Below are 15,531 nucleotides of genomic sequence, written 5' to 3'. Positions count from 1 at the left end.
AATTACAATTAGAATTGTAAGAATTGTAACGTAAACTATCAGAATGTCTTGAAACTTAAAATTGCGTTTTTCTCGATACTCCGGATGGACATTGATCGTTTTTCCCCGGTACCCTTCATATATTAATGCTTAATTTGCATACTTGTATACAAAGTTTTAATTTCATATAAGTGAGAGTCAAAGTGACATATACCTTGACACTTGTTGTTGATACACGATTCAGTAGTCAGACAGTTTTTATTACTGCGGCAGCCGAGGATGCAGCCTCCACTGACACACGCCTGATCCACTAGGCATTGAGAATGCCCAATGCATGATACCATACACTTGTTATTAATACATTTCTCTCCATCCGAGCAATCAGCGACTGAACGACACACAGCTGAAGCAGCAGAGATCATCCGTTTTATAATTTGAAGTTTTTCAATGTAATAAAATATTCAAAATTCGATGCTACCATACATTAATTGTGATAATTCTGATAAAAAATGTTCTAAGAATGTCTCATATTTTAGATTTATGAAAAATTCTATTTAAAAAATATGTCAAATTTTTCTCAGATACTTTTAGAAATAATTGAATAAAGATTTTCGAAATACTTCGATATTATACAAATGTATATGTATGAAGATTTCTGATAAATTGCGCGGAGTTTTTCATATTTATTTAGATTTCTACAAAGATGTGTTGATGGGAAAAATCTGAAATATTTCACTATTTTGTCTGAGTTTTTCTGAAAAATGTTCCAAATCCTATTTAAAAAAATCTGAGAAAAAACTTTAAATTCAGAGAAAGTCTTAAAAATTTCATAGAAATTCTGATTGATAATGTAAAAAATGCTGAGACATTTTTCCATCGGGGAAAAGACATCAGATATGTTACCTCTGCATTGTCCATCGAGACAGACGCTGCCCAAGCAGTCGGCGTCCACCGCGCAGTAATTAGTACCGCGTACACAGCCGTGTTCCGGACCTCTCGAGGACGGCACGAATTTCTGGATGCACCTGCAGCTCGGTTGACCGTTGACGATTTCACAGAGCGCATTGGGACCACAGGCGTTCTCGCACGGATTGACGCAGCGGTGCTCGTGGCAAACGGAATGCACCGGACAATCCTTGGGACCGGAGCAATGTCCCTCCGGCTGGCAGCCGTTCACGTAAGGATCACCCACGTGATTCGGCGGGCACTTGCATACTGGATTATTCGTTGGACCGACGACGCAGAGCGCTGTAGGATGGCAGGAGTCCGGATGGCATGCCTCCACGGCGACGCACTCGACGTCGGGCACCGGGTTCGGGCGTAGCCCAGGCGGGCACTGACAGATCGCCTTGTGATCGTCCGCGATGCAAACCGCGTTCACGCCGCACGCGTTCTCGTCGCAGGCGTCGTAGCAGGTGTGCGTGAGTCGGTTGCAGAGCTGGGCCGGCGGGCAATCGATGTTGTAGACGCAGGAAACCGCACGGCATCCGGACGTCGCGTCGTTCGGATCGCCGGCGTATTGCCCGGGCGGACACTCGCAATTCGCCACATGATTATTGACGACGCAGAGCGCGTTGGGACCGCATGTGACGAAGTCGCAGACCAATTGACAAGCGAGTGGACCGTCCGGAGTACCGCGACACGTCTGATCCTCCGCGCACTCGCTGTCGGTGGAGCAACGGTTCTCCCGCGGACTGTGGCAGCCTCGACGATCATTCGGATTGCCGGTGTAACCCGGTAGACACTCGCAACTCCCGTGATGGTTCTCCGTCACGCAGCGGGAATTCGCGGTGCAGGTGAAACCGTCGCAAAGCGACATGCACTTCAACACGCCGAGCGCGTCCGGTCTGCAGCCCTCGCTCGAGTGGCAGTCGTCGTCGCTTATGCAGTCGGGCACTGATGGTTTCTCGCAGGACGACAGTACCGGATTCCACTCGTAGCCATCCTGACATTTGCAAGTGGCGTGACCGGGTACGATGTCGGGCTCGCACTTCTGATAGGCGCCGCACACCACCTTGCTGCAGGGATTCACGCAGTCGCGCACCCCGCCGTCCAGGATGATGCAGAAGGAACCCGGCGGACAATCCGAGTCGTGTGCACATCCGGGTATCACGGACTTGGATGGCTGGCAACCCTCGACCAGATTGCTCGGATTGCCCTGGTAACCGTCAATGCACAAACATGAGGATACGTGATTCTGCGTGACGCACAGTGCGTTAGGTCCGCATTGCAGTTTGCTGCACGCGTCCACGCACTTGCGGACGCCTTTGCCGATCTGGAAACAAATCTCCTGCGGCTCGCATTCGAGGTCGTTCGAGCAATGATGGTGCAAGTGGCAACCTTTGTGCAGGTCGTTGGGATTGCCGCTGTAACCGGGCGGACATATACACACTCCATTCTGACAGACGGATCTAGGGCCACATTTTATGTCGCTGCACTGATTTATGCACTTATGATTGACGCAGGTGTAATCGAAGGGGCATGGTACAGTGTTGCTGCAAACGCAGGTCGAAGGATCGGCGCATGGTCCCACTTGTACTTGCTGACATCCGACAAACGGATTGCCGAAAAAGCCGTCCTTGCAACGACAGTCGTAGCTCCCGAGGGTATTGATGCACACCGCGTTGCTGCCGCATGCATTTCCGTTGCACTCATTGATGTCTAATAAAGAAATAGAAACATACATTCGCATATAATTTTATATTGATCACAATTTATACTTGCCGCAAACAATGTTAATATGTTATACAAAAAATCGATTATGTTTTTTATATATTTTTTAATCTGATATATTTAAATATACCAGTTCTATATTTTAGTTACAGAAAACTGCTAACTTTATTCGTAGGAATTAAGCAAAAATAATTGTTAAATATTTTCTAACACTAGTCGTAATTTTATGCGGCTGTTTCGTTTTGAGAAATTGCGTCTATTTTTCGACATTCCACCGTCGCTAGGTGCTCTCCTTCGTCGTCTCGAGTGGTCTCGAGTCTCGAGCGTCGTGAATAGAAAAACGCATGTGACAAAGAGCCGATCGATAACAGCTGATGACGACAACAATAACAGCTGATCGACCGCTGACGCGTTTGTCATCAGCTGATCGCCCGAGAGTCCGAGACAAGGGTCCCTATTCTCGAAAAATATCGCATACATTGTCATGTCGCGAACATTATTAAAGCAAAAGAATTTGATGCAAATTAAATGAGAGCATGAAAGAGCTAAAATTAATAGAAACTAACCGAAACATTGAATGTATGGATTGCCAGCGAAGCCAGATGGACAGAGACACTCGACGGCGTTCGGACCCGCGTTGCAATGCGCATCTTTTCCGCACACCGCAGTAGAACAATCGGACTTTTCTTGAACGCCGCAGCCATGATAAGGATTCCCGCTTGTACCCGGATTACAGACACATTTAGATTCTTGAAGACCGTACTCGCAGTGCGCATTTCTCCCGCAGAATGGATCGCAATGTGGTGGTTGAACGGCTACGGAAAAAAATTTATTTAATACGGGAGGATGTATTACTTATAAACTATTAAATATTGTTTTTTTTTTCATGCAGAGAAACATTTACGAAATAGAATAAATCAATAACTCCCTTTTTTTACACATTATATGTACATATATACCGCGTTATAATTATAATACTTACGTGGCATACAGAGCAGATCAGGATTGCCGACAAAGTAAGGGTTGCATACGCATTTATTCGTTAAAGGATCGCACATGGCTCCAATGCCGCAAATCACTCCTTCGCAACGCCGTTTGCAACGTCCGCTGATGCATACGCTGGGGTCGGCGCATGGAATTTCAGGAGAACAAACATCCGGAACGCACTGTCCACCGGGGAAAGGATTGCCCATGAAACCTTCGATGCACTTACAAGTTGGCCCGTCGTAGCTAACGATACATTGAGCTCCGGTGCCGCAAACAAAACCATCACATTCTGAAATCGAAACAAAGTTTTATTTTGCATATACATTTAAAAAAATCGTAGCGAGGATTTGTACGATAAATTGATAACGTACCGACTAAAAGTATTATATAAAAACTAAAATTGTGCTTGTATTATAAATAACTAGCAATTTTCTTTCAAATTTGAATAGATAATTTATTCTGTAATACGCAATAATTTTTCTTTTAAAATTTTAGAATTTTAGAAATAAAAATTTCTTTTATATCATTTTATATAGTCTAATTAAAAAATAATGTTCAATATAAAATTATCTAGACTTATAATTAGATTATTTATAAAATTTGCACTCACGTGAGACACATTCGTTATTCTTGCCTTCCGTGAATCCGATCACGCATCTGCACCATGCCGCATGTTTATCGGGCTCGCAGTATGCGTTAGGACCGCAGGGTACGTTGTCGCAGGGGTTGACGCAACTTCCTTGGACGCATGCTAAGTAATTCTCGCAATCGTCGTTTGACGAGCACTCACTCTTGCCGGTCGCGACCCCAGTACAGCCAATACCGTAAGGATCACCAATCATACCTTTGGGACACTCGCACGTGTGATCTCCCTTCGTGTTAATGCAATATGCGCCGTGTCCGCAAGGATTATTCGCACATTCGTTCACGTCGATACACCCATGCTGTGGATCACCCTCGAAGCCAGCCTCGCACATGCATCGCGGCGGATCGCTCGGTGTGCACTTCGCATTGATACCGCACGGGAAACGATCACAAGGATCTGCAATTATAGAATTTAATGATAATTAAGTGAAAAAACATTATGCTTGCCATGGGACTGTATAATACGAGCTGAGACAGTAGGGGGTACGAGTAAATTTAAAATTCGTAGACTTACTCTTGCAAAGATTTCCTTCTAAAGGATCCGTGTAGAACGGCGGTGGGCATACACACTCTCCGGGCTGCACGCACTTCTCGTTGGCCTTACATTCGTTGTCGTTGGTACATCTCTTCTGCGCCGGGGAGCAGAGCCCGTTGTACGGATCGCCGCCGTATCCGTGCGGGCACACGCACTGATGAGAACCTGGTAGGTTGATGCACTCCGCACCGTAACCGCAGACTTGGTGACCCACAATGCACTCATTTATATCTGCATACGAATTAATAATTGTCAATTAATCAGTTATGTCTGGTTTTCTTTGTAATTATCGTCAAATAAATTTGCAACAAAAATAAAATTTCTCTTGAAATAATATTTGTCATACCTTCGCAGGAGCCATCAGACTTGGTCGTGTATCCTTTAGGACAGGCGCAATAACTGACACCACCGGCAATCGTTATGCACTCGGCACCACTAGGGCACTTTTCGCCCTTCGAGCATCCGGCCAGCATGCATTTACCATTGACAATCTTGTATGGCGGTTGACATTGACATTCTATGCTGTTGCATTCTGTAATTTTTCCAGTAAAAATGTTTAATGACTGACGCATGTTTTTAATGATAATTATAATTAAAATATTAAAAACTATAAATCAAGAGTCTTACCTTCGCAAAGCGAGAAGGGGTTTCCATTAAAGCCCGACGGACACTGGCACTCGTAGCTGCCAGGGAGATTCTTACAAATTGCGTTGACACCGCAGGCGGGCTTTTCTCTGAGCTCCATGCACTCGTTAATGTCCCTGCATTTACCGGTTTCATAGTCGCGCGTGTAACCGCGTTGACAGATGCACACGCTGCTGCCTACGAATTCATCCTTGATGCACTGTTCCCCAGCGGGGCAGGGCGCACTAGGACCGCACACGTGAGGTGTTTTAGATTCTTGGCAACCGCCGCTGTAAGGATCGCCCCTCATGCCGTTCGGACACTGACACGAGAAGGAACCAGGCTCGTTGTTGCAGATTGCGCCCGGAGGGCACGGGTTTATCGCGCACTCGTCGATGTCTCGACAACCATCCTTTATACCAGGCTTTCCGCTGTAGCCGTTGCTACAAAGGCACGTCGCCACGTCGTTCAAGAGCATGCAGCGCGCATTCGGTCCGCAAGACAGGTCTTCACACGGATCTGATGAAACAAATTGTGCATTAAAGATATTTTATTCACAAAGATAAATCTTTAATATTTGACATAAAATCTTCTAATCTCATTTATTATGAAGCAAAATATATCATATCACATACGTCTGCAATCATTTCCGACATTGGGCTCGGGACACAAGCATCTCTTTTGTGGATCACAAATAGCGTTTCCTGGGCAATCGTCGTCAACTTCGCATCTGACTATGCCAACACACTTAATGTAAGGATCGGGATCCGGTATGGTTTCTTCCGGACAAGTGCAAGCGTAAGAGCCTTCAGTATTGGTACATGTTGCTCCATGCCCGCAAACGTCGGATTTGGTACATTCGTCAATATCTGCATTTATTTTAAAAAATATAAGAAAATACGAAAGTAATGTAAGTACAAAAACAAATTAAGTACAAGAAAGTAAAAAAAGTATTACTGAATTAATAATTTATATAAATAAATATATATTCGTAAATATATTAATAATTTATGTCAATAATACAAAAAAATAATAAATTTTTGCGAAATGTCATTAATTAATAATTCATCTTGCGCAAATTTTACCTATACATTGCTTGAAGGCATTTCCTGAGTATCCGAGTTTACATTGGCAACTAAAACCACCAGGTGTATTCGTACAAATGGCATTTCTGCCACATCTTCCGGAAGGTCCATTTATCGCATCGCATTCGTTTATATCTAAGTAAAGAAAATCGCATTAAAAAGTTCACTCGCATAAGTGAAAACCTTCTGTACACGTTAAAGAATAATTACCGAATATTTCGATTCGTTAAAAAAATATCTGTTTGCTTACCGACACATCCAGCCGCTATATCGTTCGGATTGAAGGTCCAGCCGTCTTCGCAAATGCAATAAGCTTCGTGACCGTCGGCCTTGCAGAAGGCATGTTCGCCGCAAGTTACCTCATCGCATGGTGCTGCAAAATAATAAAAATGATGACAAACTATAACTTTTTATTCCATAAAAATTATTCTTTTCTCTCTATGTTGGAAATTAAGCAAAAATAATTGTTAATTATTTTCTAGCTTTAATAGTTATAAGCGGCTGTTTTGTTTCGAGGAATTGTGTCTATTTTCGGTCGCTTTTTCTGACTTTCTACCGCTCAGCCGTTGACAAGTGCTCTCCTTTATCTCGAGTATCGCTAGTAGAAAAACGCACGAGACAAACACTCGAGACAAAGGAAGAGCCAGTCGACAATATCAGCTGATCAACCGCTGACGCGTTTGTCATCAGCAGAACGTGAGACAAGGCCCTCGGGGCGCCCGGAAGGAATGCTGATGTGATTCTCAGGCGTTCCCAGCTCGCGCCGGAGATGGACATCCGGAGGGGTTTAGTAAGAATCCGACATATCTCCCGGCCCTTCCCCGAGAACCGAGAAAACCCATGCAATGTTTCTCCTCCATTATAAAAAAAAGGCCCTTCAAATCAATACAGCTGAGTTTCTGTTCGCCCGTTAGCTGATCGTCTCATTGCATTGGCTTGATTACTTATTGTTACAGGGGGCATAAAATCTGGAATTTTTTCGAAAACCGAGGAAATAAAACCCCGAGCCTTCGCGCCTCCGTTTTTGCAATGTGCGACTCGATTATAGATCCTCGCTTAACTCGATCGGAGATCAGCAAATACATTTTCGCGTTCGAACCGTGTTTCCGGAACTCGCAATAAATATAACCATGTTGGGTCGAAATCTGTAAATACTGTACATATTTTATTTTTTACTTTAAATTAAAAACCTATAAAGTTACTCGAGACTGTGTTGATTTCCTTTCTTATTTTCTACGGAATCTTGCGACGCCCTCGTTCTCGTGCTCGCTGTCATGTCGCAAACACTTTACAATCTTTCACCCCTATCTCTACAACTCCAACAATTTTCTTATATCTTTTTTCCGCGATATATATGTATATGTAATATATATGATATCATCGAGAAATATATAATTATACTATATAAGATTACCTTTACACGGTATATGGGGTGGAGTGCCAACAAATCCAGACTCGCACTCGCAATGATAGCTTCCTCTAGTGTTCGTGCAGATCGACGCTGGCCCACAAGGATTAGTAAGGCATTCGTCCAGATCCGCGCATTCAGCACCGACGGCCTTGAAGCCATCCTTGCAGAAGCACTGTCCCTCGATGCACTCGGCATTGTTGACGCAATCGAAATTCGATTTGCAGAGAGTCGTCACGTCCGTCTAAAAACGATGCGATGGGATGACACTTTATCACTTCGCATCCGTAATTCTTGTCGCGTTCGGAGACATTGTACTTGGAAACGAAAACCGGTCTCGTCCGTCTGTATTATATATACGGTTATCTTTTGGACGCGCGAATAAAAAGCGTGCTTCCATAATAAATGGAGCTGTGAGTCAGTTTTGTGGCTTTACAAACGACGAAAATAGTTTAGAAAAGTGGTAAACTATGTAAAACCGGTTCGCGTTTATCTTGTTTTGTGCGCGATGCCACATTCGTTTCGTTTACTTTCTTTTATTCGTCGCCTTCGTAGAAAGAAACTCTGCCGAGCGATCAAAGGAGCGAGTCTCCTTTTGAAATATTTGTCTCGGGGCATCTCTCGCGTGAAAGATCTTGTCCACATACGTATGTATGAGGTGACTCGAGACGGAGCGCAACGGGGTTATTGAATTATTACCTGATCGCATGCGACTGCCGGGCCGGAGCTAGCACTGTACCCCGGCGGACAGAGGCAGTTGTAACCAGGCTCCTCGTTCTTGCAGATCGCATTTTTACCGCAAGGATTCTCCAAAGCCGTGCACTCGTTGATGTCTAAGAAAGAAAAAACAATCCCGCTATAATAGAAAAGTCCTACGAGGACAAAAATTCAAAAAAGCCAGAACCTTTTGAGTATCAACCTTTTGAGCTAAGAGAAATTGACACTTTATCAAGAAAATACAGATGTAACTTTTGTGCAAAAAATATCCAATTTCTAATCCAATCATAAACGAACGTTTAGAGAGGAAATTACGGCAAATATAAATATATATAAGTCATATTAGTATGGGATAATGCATCCCGATGTCCTGCGCTTTCAGAACCGCGACTCATTGAGATCACGCTGATTAAGAGATCCCCGCGAACGGAATACGTCGCAGGAGAAAAGATAAGCTAACCGCTGCACTCCTTGAAAGGGTCGCCGGTGTAATCCGCCTTGCAGCTGCAGACGAAGCTGCCGATCGTGTCGATGCACTCGGCGTTCTCACCGCAGGGATTGCGCTCGCATTCGTTCACGTCTGTTAATCAATATTGTTAATCACAGGATGAGTATTATGGCATGCGGTGTGACAGATAGCGTTACGTGAAAGCTTTTGGCTATGACTGACTTTCGCAGCGGGTTAGTCCCTGACCGACGAAACCCGGGGGACAGATGCATTTATATGAGCCCGGGACGTTGATGCACCTCGCATTGGCCGCGCAAGCATCTCCGCCGATGCACTCGTTCACATCGATGCAACCGTGCGCGGAGTCCATCCGGTAGCCGGCGTGGCATCTACACTCGAAGCTACCCTCGGTGTTTACGCATTCCGACTCCGCACCGCAGGGCGAGCTCTCCTCACACTCGTTCACATCTGCCGGTGACGGTCAGTTAGTGGACTCGGATGCGCGACACCACGGAAATTTGTGAGCTCAAGCGGATTATCAGTCACAAATGTGTCACACACAGATAGTATACTATCTATATACAATGATACTGTCAATATTGGAATCTGGATTTTACGTTTCCACCGATGGATTTTAATTGAAATAAACTCTTTATTAAGATTCTGTTAAGATGCCATTGTTATGTCAGTGATAATGAACAATGTTACGTTATTGAGAAGCATGACAATTAATAACACATATATGTATAACATTTAAGCTGTTTTCTTACGCCCGCGCCATAAGGAATTTTAAAGCCTTACCTATCACATTGTAATAAGTTACAATCATAATTGGAAATTCTCGAGACTTACCGTGGCAACCTGTCATCGGATCACCGTCCATTCCATCGGGACAAGAACACCGGAAACTACCATGTACATTCGTGCAGAGAGCGGAACGTCCGCAAGGACTCCTCAGGCATTCATCGACATCTCTGCACTCCTCTTCGGGGCTTCCGCCGTATCCGTCAGGGCATTCGCACTTATGCGCGCCTGGTACATTCACGCATAACGCACCCCTTCCGCAAGCACCCTCGTATTTGCATTCGTCAATATCGATACACTAGACAGATTTAAAAATTTCACAAATTTAACAAATAAATTTATAATTATGTATTCCTAATTGGACATTGTCTTAAATTTATTAACATTTGAATGTTAATTTAATATTACATATATGTTATACATGTAAATTTATCAAAAACTTGTATTTTTTAAATATAAATTTATATAAACAAAGTAAAAAATACACGTGAATATTTTAAGAGCTTTGCAATAAAGTTTAGATAAAATAAATATCTAAAATTCGAAATTGTCGTTTGTCATAATATTAAAATTATTAATCTAAATGTTAATCGGAATTTGTTATTTCAGTTATTTCAAAATTAGCCCGCATCTTCCAGGAGCCCATTATCGTAAGGAACGATGATTATTAAGATTAATATCTCCATCATCATATAAATATCCAAAAAAAAAATTTCCACGATAAGGAAATTGACTTGCACACACACACAAGCGTGTTATTATCCAATTTAATCTCCGACTTGTCGTTTTCTCGACTACGCATCCCCGTTCTCGCCGATGTACTCACACTGTTGAACGGGTCTCCCGTGAATCCATCTTGACACGTGCAGGTATAATTGCCGAGTGTGTTGTGACACACGGTATTGTCGCCGCACGCACCTGGTATCGCGCACTCGTTCACGTCCTCGCAGCGCACCTCACCGTTGCCGATATAGCCGGATTTGCACTTGCACAGGAAGTTTGAGGGTAGATTGCAACATTCGGCATTCTCGACGCAACGCCCGGCAATCGCTGGATCGTCGCATTCGTTGATATCTATCGATGCGATACCGTTAGCAACGAAATAGGCGTTTGACGCACAACGAAAAATAATTACCCTCGCAATGAAAGCCATCGCCTCGGTATCCGGGAAAGCAGGAACATTGAAAGCTGCCAAGAGTATTTGTACAGTGGGCAAATATATCACAGGGCCGATATTTACACTCGTTCTCGTCTACAATTTTTAATTAAGTTTTATTGTAAATTATTATAAATTATCCTAGATTGTTGTTTACGTGTATAAGTTCAAGAGAGTAGAAAAACATAGCGCAGCAGTATGTACTTGCATCAAATTGATCCAAACGGTTTTTGCGTAAAGTAGAAAATGTATGTATGTATTAAATGAATATTCCATAATATTTCATGGTAAATAGTAATATACAACTACATAAACACAGTTTCACAAACCTGGAACTTGACAATTACATCCTCCAAACCCATCGTTACAGTGACAGACCGAATCCAGACAGACACCGTTTTGACATTTGGTGCCGTCTTCTTTTGTACAATCGTCTGCAACATTTAGCAAAATTTCAAATAAATTTATTATATTATATTATACCTCACTGAAAAATATATACATACCTATATCTCGAATCTCAATTTAATATTTTATATTATGAAGTGAATCTATGAACCTACGTATACTTTTTTAAACTCTTCCAAAATGTTTATCAATATAAACCAATTTATCAATATTTAGGTTGATAAACATGATATTATAAAATAATATTATAAATCGAGAATCGAAAATCGAAGTGACTCGTATCAAGATCGAGATCGAGTTTCGACGCAACTAATCAGCACGCGGAAAAGACAATATGGACTTTCTATGCCTTTTTTGAAAGAAAAGCTTAATTTTATTTACGCAGAAAAATTAGTTAAAAATTTTATTTGGATAATATAATAATTAAATAATATAATATTTAAATTTTAATGGTTATATTGCAATCTTCAATGCTTATAATCTTGTTTCTCTTACCCATAAAGATGAAAACAATCATACATAAACTTTAATTAAAATTTGAGAAATTCTCAGATAAAAAAATATTGTATAAAAGAAAGTTAAGGATATTAGTTTTTACATATTTTTGGCTTTCTGTTTTTTTATTAGAGATAAACTAATTACTCCTTTGACATTCGAAAAATATAAGTATTTTTAAATATCTATATACTTTAAGAAATTCTTAATCCTGTATCAATCTTTTCAACTCAGTTTTTGATCACTTTCGAGAATATCCCAGCTCACTGTGCAACGTCAGAGGATATACACTCATTTAGAAATATTCTGTACAAGAGGCACGAGCCATTTTTGTTGGCCATTAAGTAAGATTATCCGAGAAAAAGGGGCGGATAAATTGCGACCATACTTTACAGCCATCGGCTAATCGCGCAATTTTCTCTCGCCGGACCTAATCGCCGGTCGCCGGTCGAACCATCGCGCATCGAAGAGTTTTTATCACAAGCCGCAATAAAGCCGCGATACGTTCGGTAGATTCGAGTAACGTGATCCATCGGCTCTCATATCGGCGCCTCGGCGAACGTCAATTACGGTTTCTCACCGCGAGGAAATAACGTCTGTGGTCCGTGGAAAATGAGAATAAAATTCCGCGGCTAATTGCGTCTCGTGGGCGTGACTCCGGTACAATGTGCGAAATAATGACGCGAGAAAAGAGATCCCCCCTTAATTGACCCGACGGACGAGACGTGACGCTTAACGCGTTCCTGCGGTTTGTGTACGACGCGAGGAAGAAAATTACTTAGCGACCGTAATGACATCGAGAATGACGGCATGAACGTGAAGAAACGACGGAAATGTTAACGACGGTGCATCGTGAATGTCGTGCGACGTCACCCTTTCCTGTCGCCGCGAAGCGCACGATCGCTTCGCGACGGGATTGCCCTGACAATCTTTCTCTCTCTGGACGAATCACACACACACACTTTGACGGGATATGTGTCTTTCCTTCTCCACAGGTACATAGCTCACCTGTGCACTTTAACCTGTTGCGCTGCTCGTCCACGCCCTGGTAGCAGTCGGCGCGATGGTCACAGAGCTTCGAGAGCTCGAGCAGCTGAAGGATGTCCGTCGACTCGTTGACTTGGCAGCCAAAGTAGCCGTCCTCGAGGTTCAGGAAGAATACTTCTCGCCTCGATCCATGGCCGAGTCCTTTACGAGATTCGACCTGAAAAGTCGCGGAATGAATTTTATTGATTATCTTTAATTGTCTAATTAATCCCATTAATCAATCATCAATCATATTTGCGCTCTCTGACATTTTAACAAGTTCCTATACAGTGTTCCAATCCAGATTTAAATTAAGTTAAGCGCTCTTTTGATAAGATACATCGTTATATTTAACTAATAATCTTCTAGGTCGAATAGAGAAAAAGAGAAAGAGAAATTAATTAGTCTCTTTGTCTGCGAAAAAATTAAAGTTTTTAGAAGAACGTCTGCTTACCGGATACGAAGCTAGAAGTATCCACGTCAGCAACGGCCAAAGATGTTTCATCTTTGCTGTAAAAAGATCAAATCACATCGAAATTAGTCATATTCCATAGATACCGCCCGCGTGAGTCGAACGCGCGGTTTTGATTTATTGTTAACGCGATAATTTTTAGTGATGACTGGAGGACGTAACGCTTATCATCCTTCCGCGGAGGACGTGTGGTTGCGGAAGAAACTTAAATAGATTCCTAAACACGCGCGTGTATAGCACAGCGACGACGATGACTTCACGCGAGAATCACCCAGTGGTAATTGCATCATCGCGAATTCGCAAGGTGCATGGTTTCGCAAAAAAACCGGCACCACTTCGCAGGCACCCTGGGAACGATTTTTCACGATCGCGCGCCGCATCCGGAGCCGCGAAAGGAAGAGAGCGCGGGAAGGGATGGGAGCGGCACCTCGCGAACGTTCCCCCGCGATGTTCGCGGCGTATAAATCACGTGGAAAGCACCGTAGCTGTAGGAAATCGTTGGAAAATCAAGCGTGGATATACAAAACCGCAAGAAACCCATCGAACGTTTTTCAGCTCGCAACGGATAAACCTTATACACCGGTCGAACACCTGTTCTGTTCGACGAGCGAGCCTCCGCACCGCACCAACGCGTGGCTAATTCACGAATGTGCGACCGGGGAAGTCGGTTGATCCATCAACCCCAACATGTAGGCCACGCGATGCGTGGAAAAACGTCCACTTGGTCCTTCAAACGCATTCGTATTTCAAGTAAAAGGCGTTTCGATTTATGTAAGTATAAGAGGCATAGGTAAAACTTAAGCAAATCATAGGATAACTGCTAATGACATCGCATCAATAGAGCGATGACAAATGTAAAATAAATCTCTTTATTAATGATAAGCTATTAGCGTCATTAACGGTCATTATCGGTCATTATTTACGATTTTTTTTCTCGATATCACGTATCATTAAGCCTGAGATCATTCTATTATATCATTCTATTATAACGAGGCTTACATCGACGTCGAGCTTCAAGCGCGTCTCGCCGATCCGCAGAATTCGTGACGCGTTCGGCTCGACGTGGTGGGAAAATACGCGTTTGACAGCGACCGGGCATCTCCGACGGAATTCGTTTCAGAGACGCGGAAATCTGAATCCTCGAGCGCTCGCGATGAAGCCGCGAGTAACCATTTCCTGTTTACCCGCCCTTCTCTCTCTCTTGCTCGATTCTCCCGTCAGACGTCCAACTGTAAACGCAATTTTCGCGAGATAGCATCCCCGTACGCAAAAGCGTTCTTCTATACGTTCTGGGCCCGCAGGCCGCAGGCCTCGTTCTCGTCGAGACGAAGGCGAACTATACGTGTGCAGCGAACACCAACAATATAAGTTAGAGCCGCGCGGCGATCAACCTGGCGCGGTGAAATGTTAACGACTGCACACGCGGCCAAGCTCACAACTCACAAGGCAGACCGGAGGGCGAGAGGGAAAAGGGAAGGAAGGACGTGCGTTCGCCAAGTCGGATGAAGAGGAGGAAGCCGAGGAAGAGAAGCGGAAAGTGGCGAGGGGGAGAACGACTATACGGAGGATGGGTGGACGGGAGAGGAGAGAAGAAGCGAAGGAACGCGCGTAATAAAGGAGGGCGTGCGAGTACGATGCACCTGTAGTCCTCCTTGCCTCCCAACCACCTCGCAACGTCGCCAAGTTGCCCCTCCGCCGTACCCCCTAACACGGATCGAGATGTATACGTGTAAACCCGCAGCTGTGCACGCGGGCCGACCAACTCCGGGGCAATCTAGTCCCCTTATTTTAATTTTGCCACGGAAGCAGGCCACCCCACTGCGCGGGCATATTTTTAGATCCGGTTTTACTTCCGCAGTCCCATGGTCAAGGTCTTTGAAATCTAGGGCTTGCAATCGAATATGTTTTTAAAGTGAAACGTAAAGTTTGTCAAAATTTAAAAGACATTACTATAACAATTGGAACGTCAGCTCATTAAATCCATATAAACGTGTGTAAATGAAATAAACAATGTTTATCATTTTCTTACTTCTTATGTAATGAAAAATGTATAATTGAAATGTAATGCC

General features: G+C 43.5%; 1 protein-coding gene across 1 annotated transcript in view; it reads right to left on the bottom strand.

Annotated features, from left to right (window-relative positions):
* Positions 1–15,531, bottom strand: part of Dpy (fibrillin-like protein dumpy) — a 102,950-nt gene that overhangs the window by 62,112 nt on the left and 25,307 nt on the right. Inside the window, 21 exon segments of the mRNA XM_071772356.1 lie at positions 194–382; positions 883–2,640; positions 3,219–3,467; positions 3,635–3,928; positions 4,250–4,681; positions 4,799–5,050; positions 5,166–5,351; positions 5,447–5,962; positions 6,079–6,312; positions 6,529–6,663; positions 6,779–6,901; positions 7,943–8,180; positions 8,636–8,769; positions 9,114–9,233; positions 9,324–9,569; positions 9,954–10,203; positions 10,732–10,979; positions 11,041–11,157; positions 11,391–11,495; positions 12,973–13,168; positions 13,445–13,500. Coding sequence (XP_071628457.1) covers positions 194–382; positions 883–2,640; positions 3,219–3,467; positions 3,635–3,928; positions 4,250–4,681; positions 4,799–5,050; positions 5,166–5,351; positions 5,447–5,962; positions 6,079–6,312; positions 6,529–6,663; positions 6,779–6,901; positions 7,943–8,180; positions 8,636–8,769; positions 9,114–9,233; positions 9,324–9,569; positions 9,954–10,203; positions 10,732–10,979; positions 11,041–11,157; positions 11,391–11,495; positions 12,973–13,168; positions 13,445–13,500 — 6,078 coding nt within the window.

The sequence above is a fragment of the Temnothorax longispinosus genome, chromosome 3, assembly GCF_030848805.1.
Source record: "Temnothorax longispinosus isolate EJ_2023e chromosome 3, Tlon_JGU_v1, whole genome shotgun sequence".
Taxonomy (NCBI): domain Eukaryota; kingdom Metazoa; phylum Arthropoda; class Insecta; order Hymenoptera; family Formicidae; genus Temnothorax; species Temnothorax longispinosus.
The sequence above is the reverse complement of the archived record's forward strand: the minus strand, read 5'-3'. Positions and strand labels throughout refer to the sequence as shown.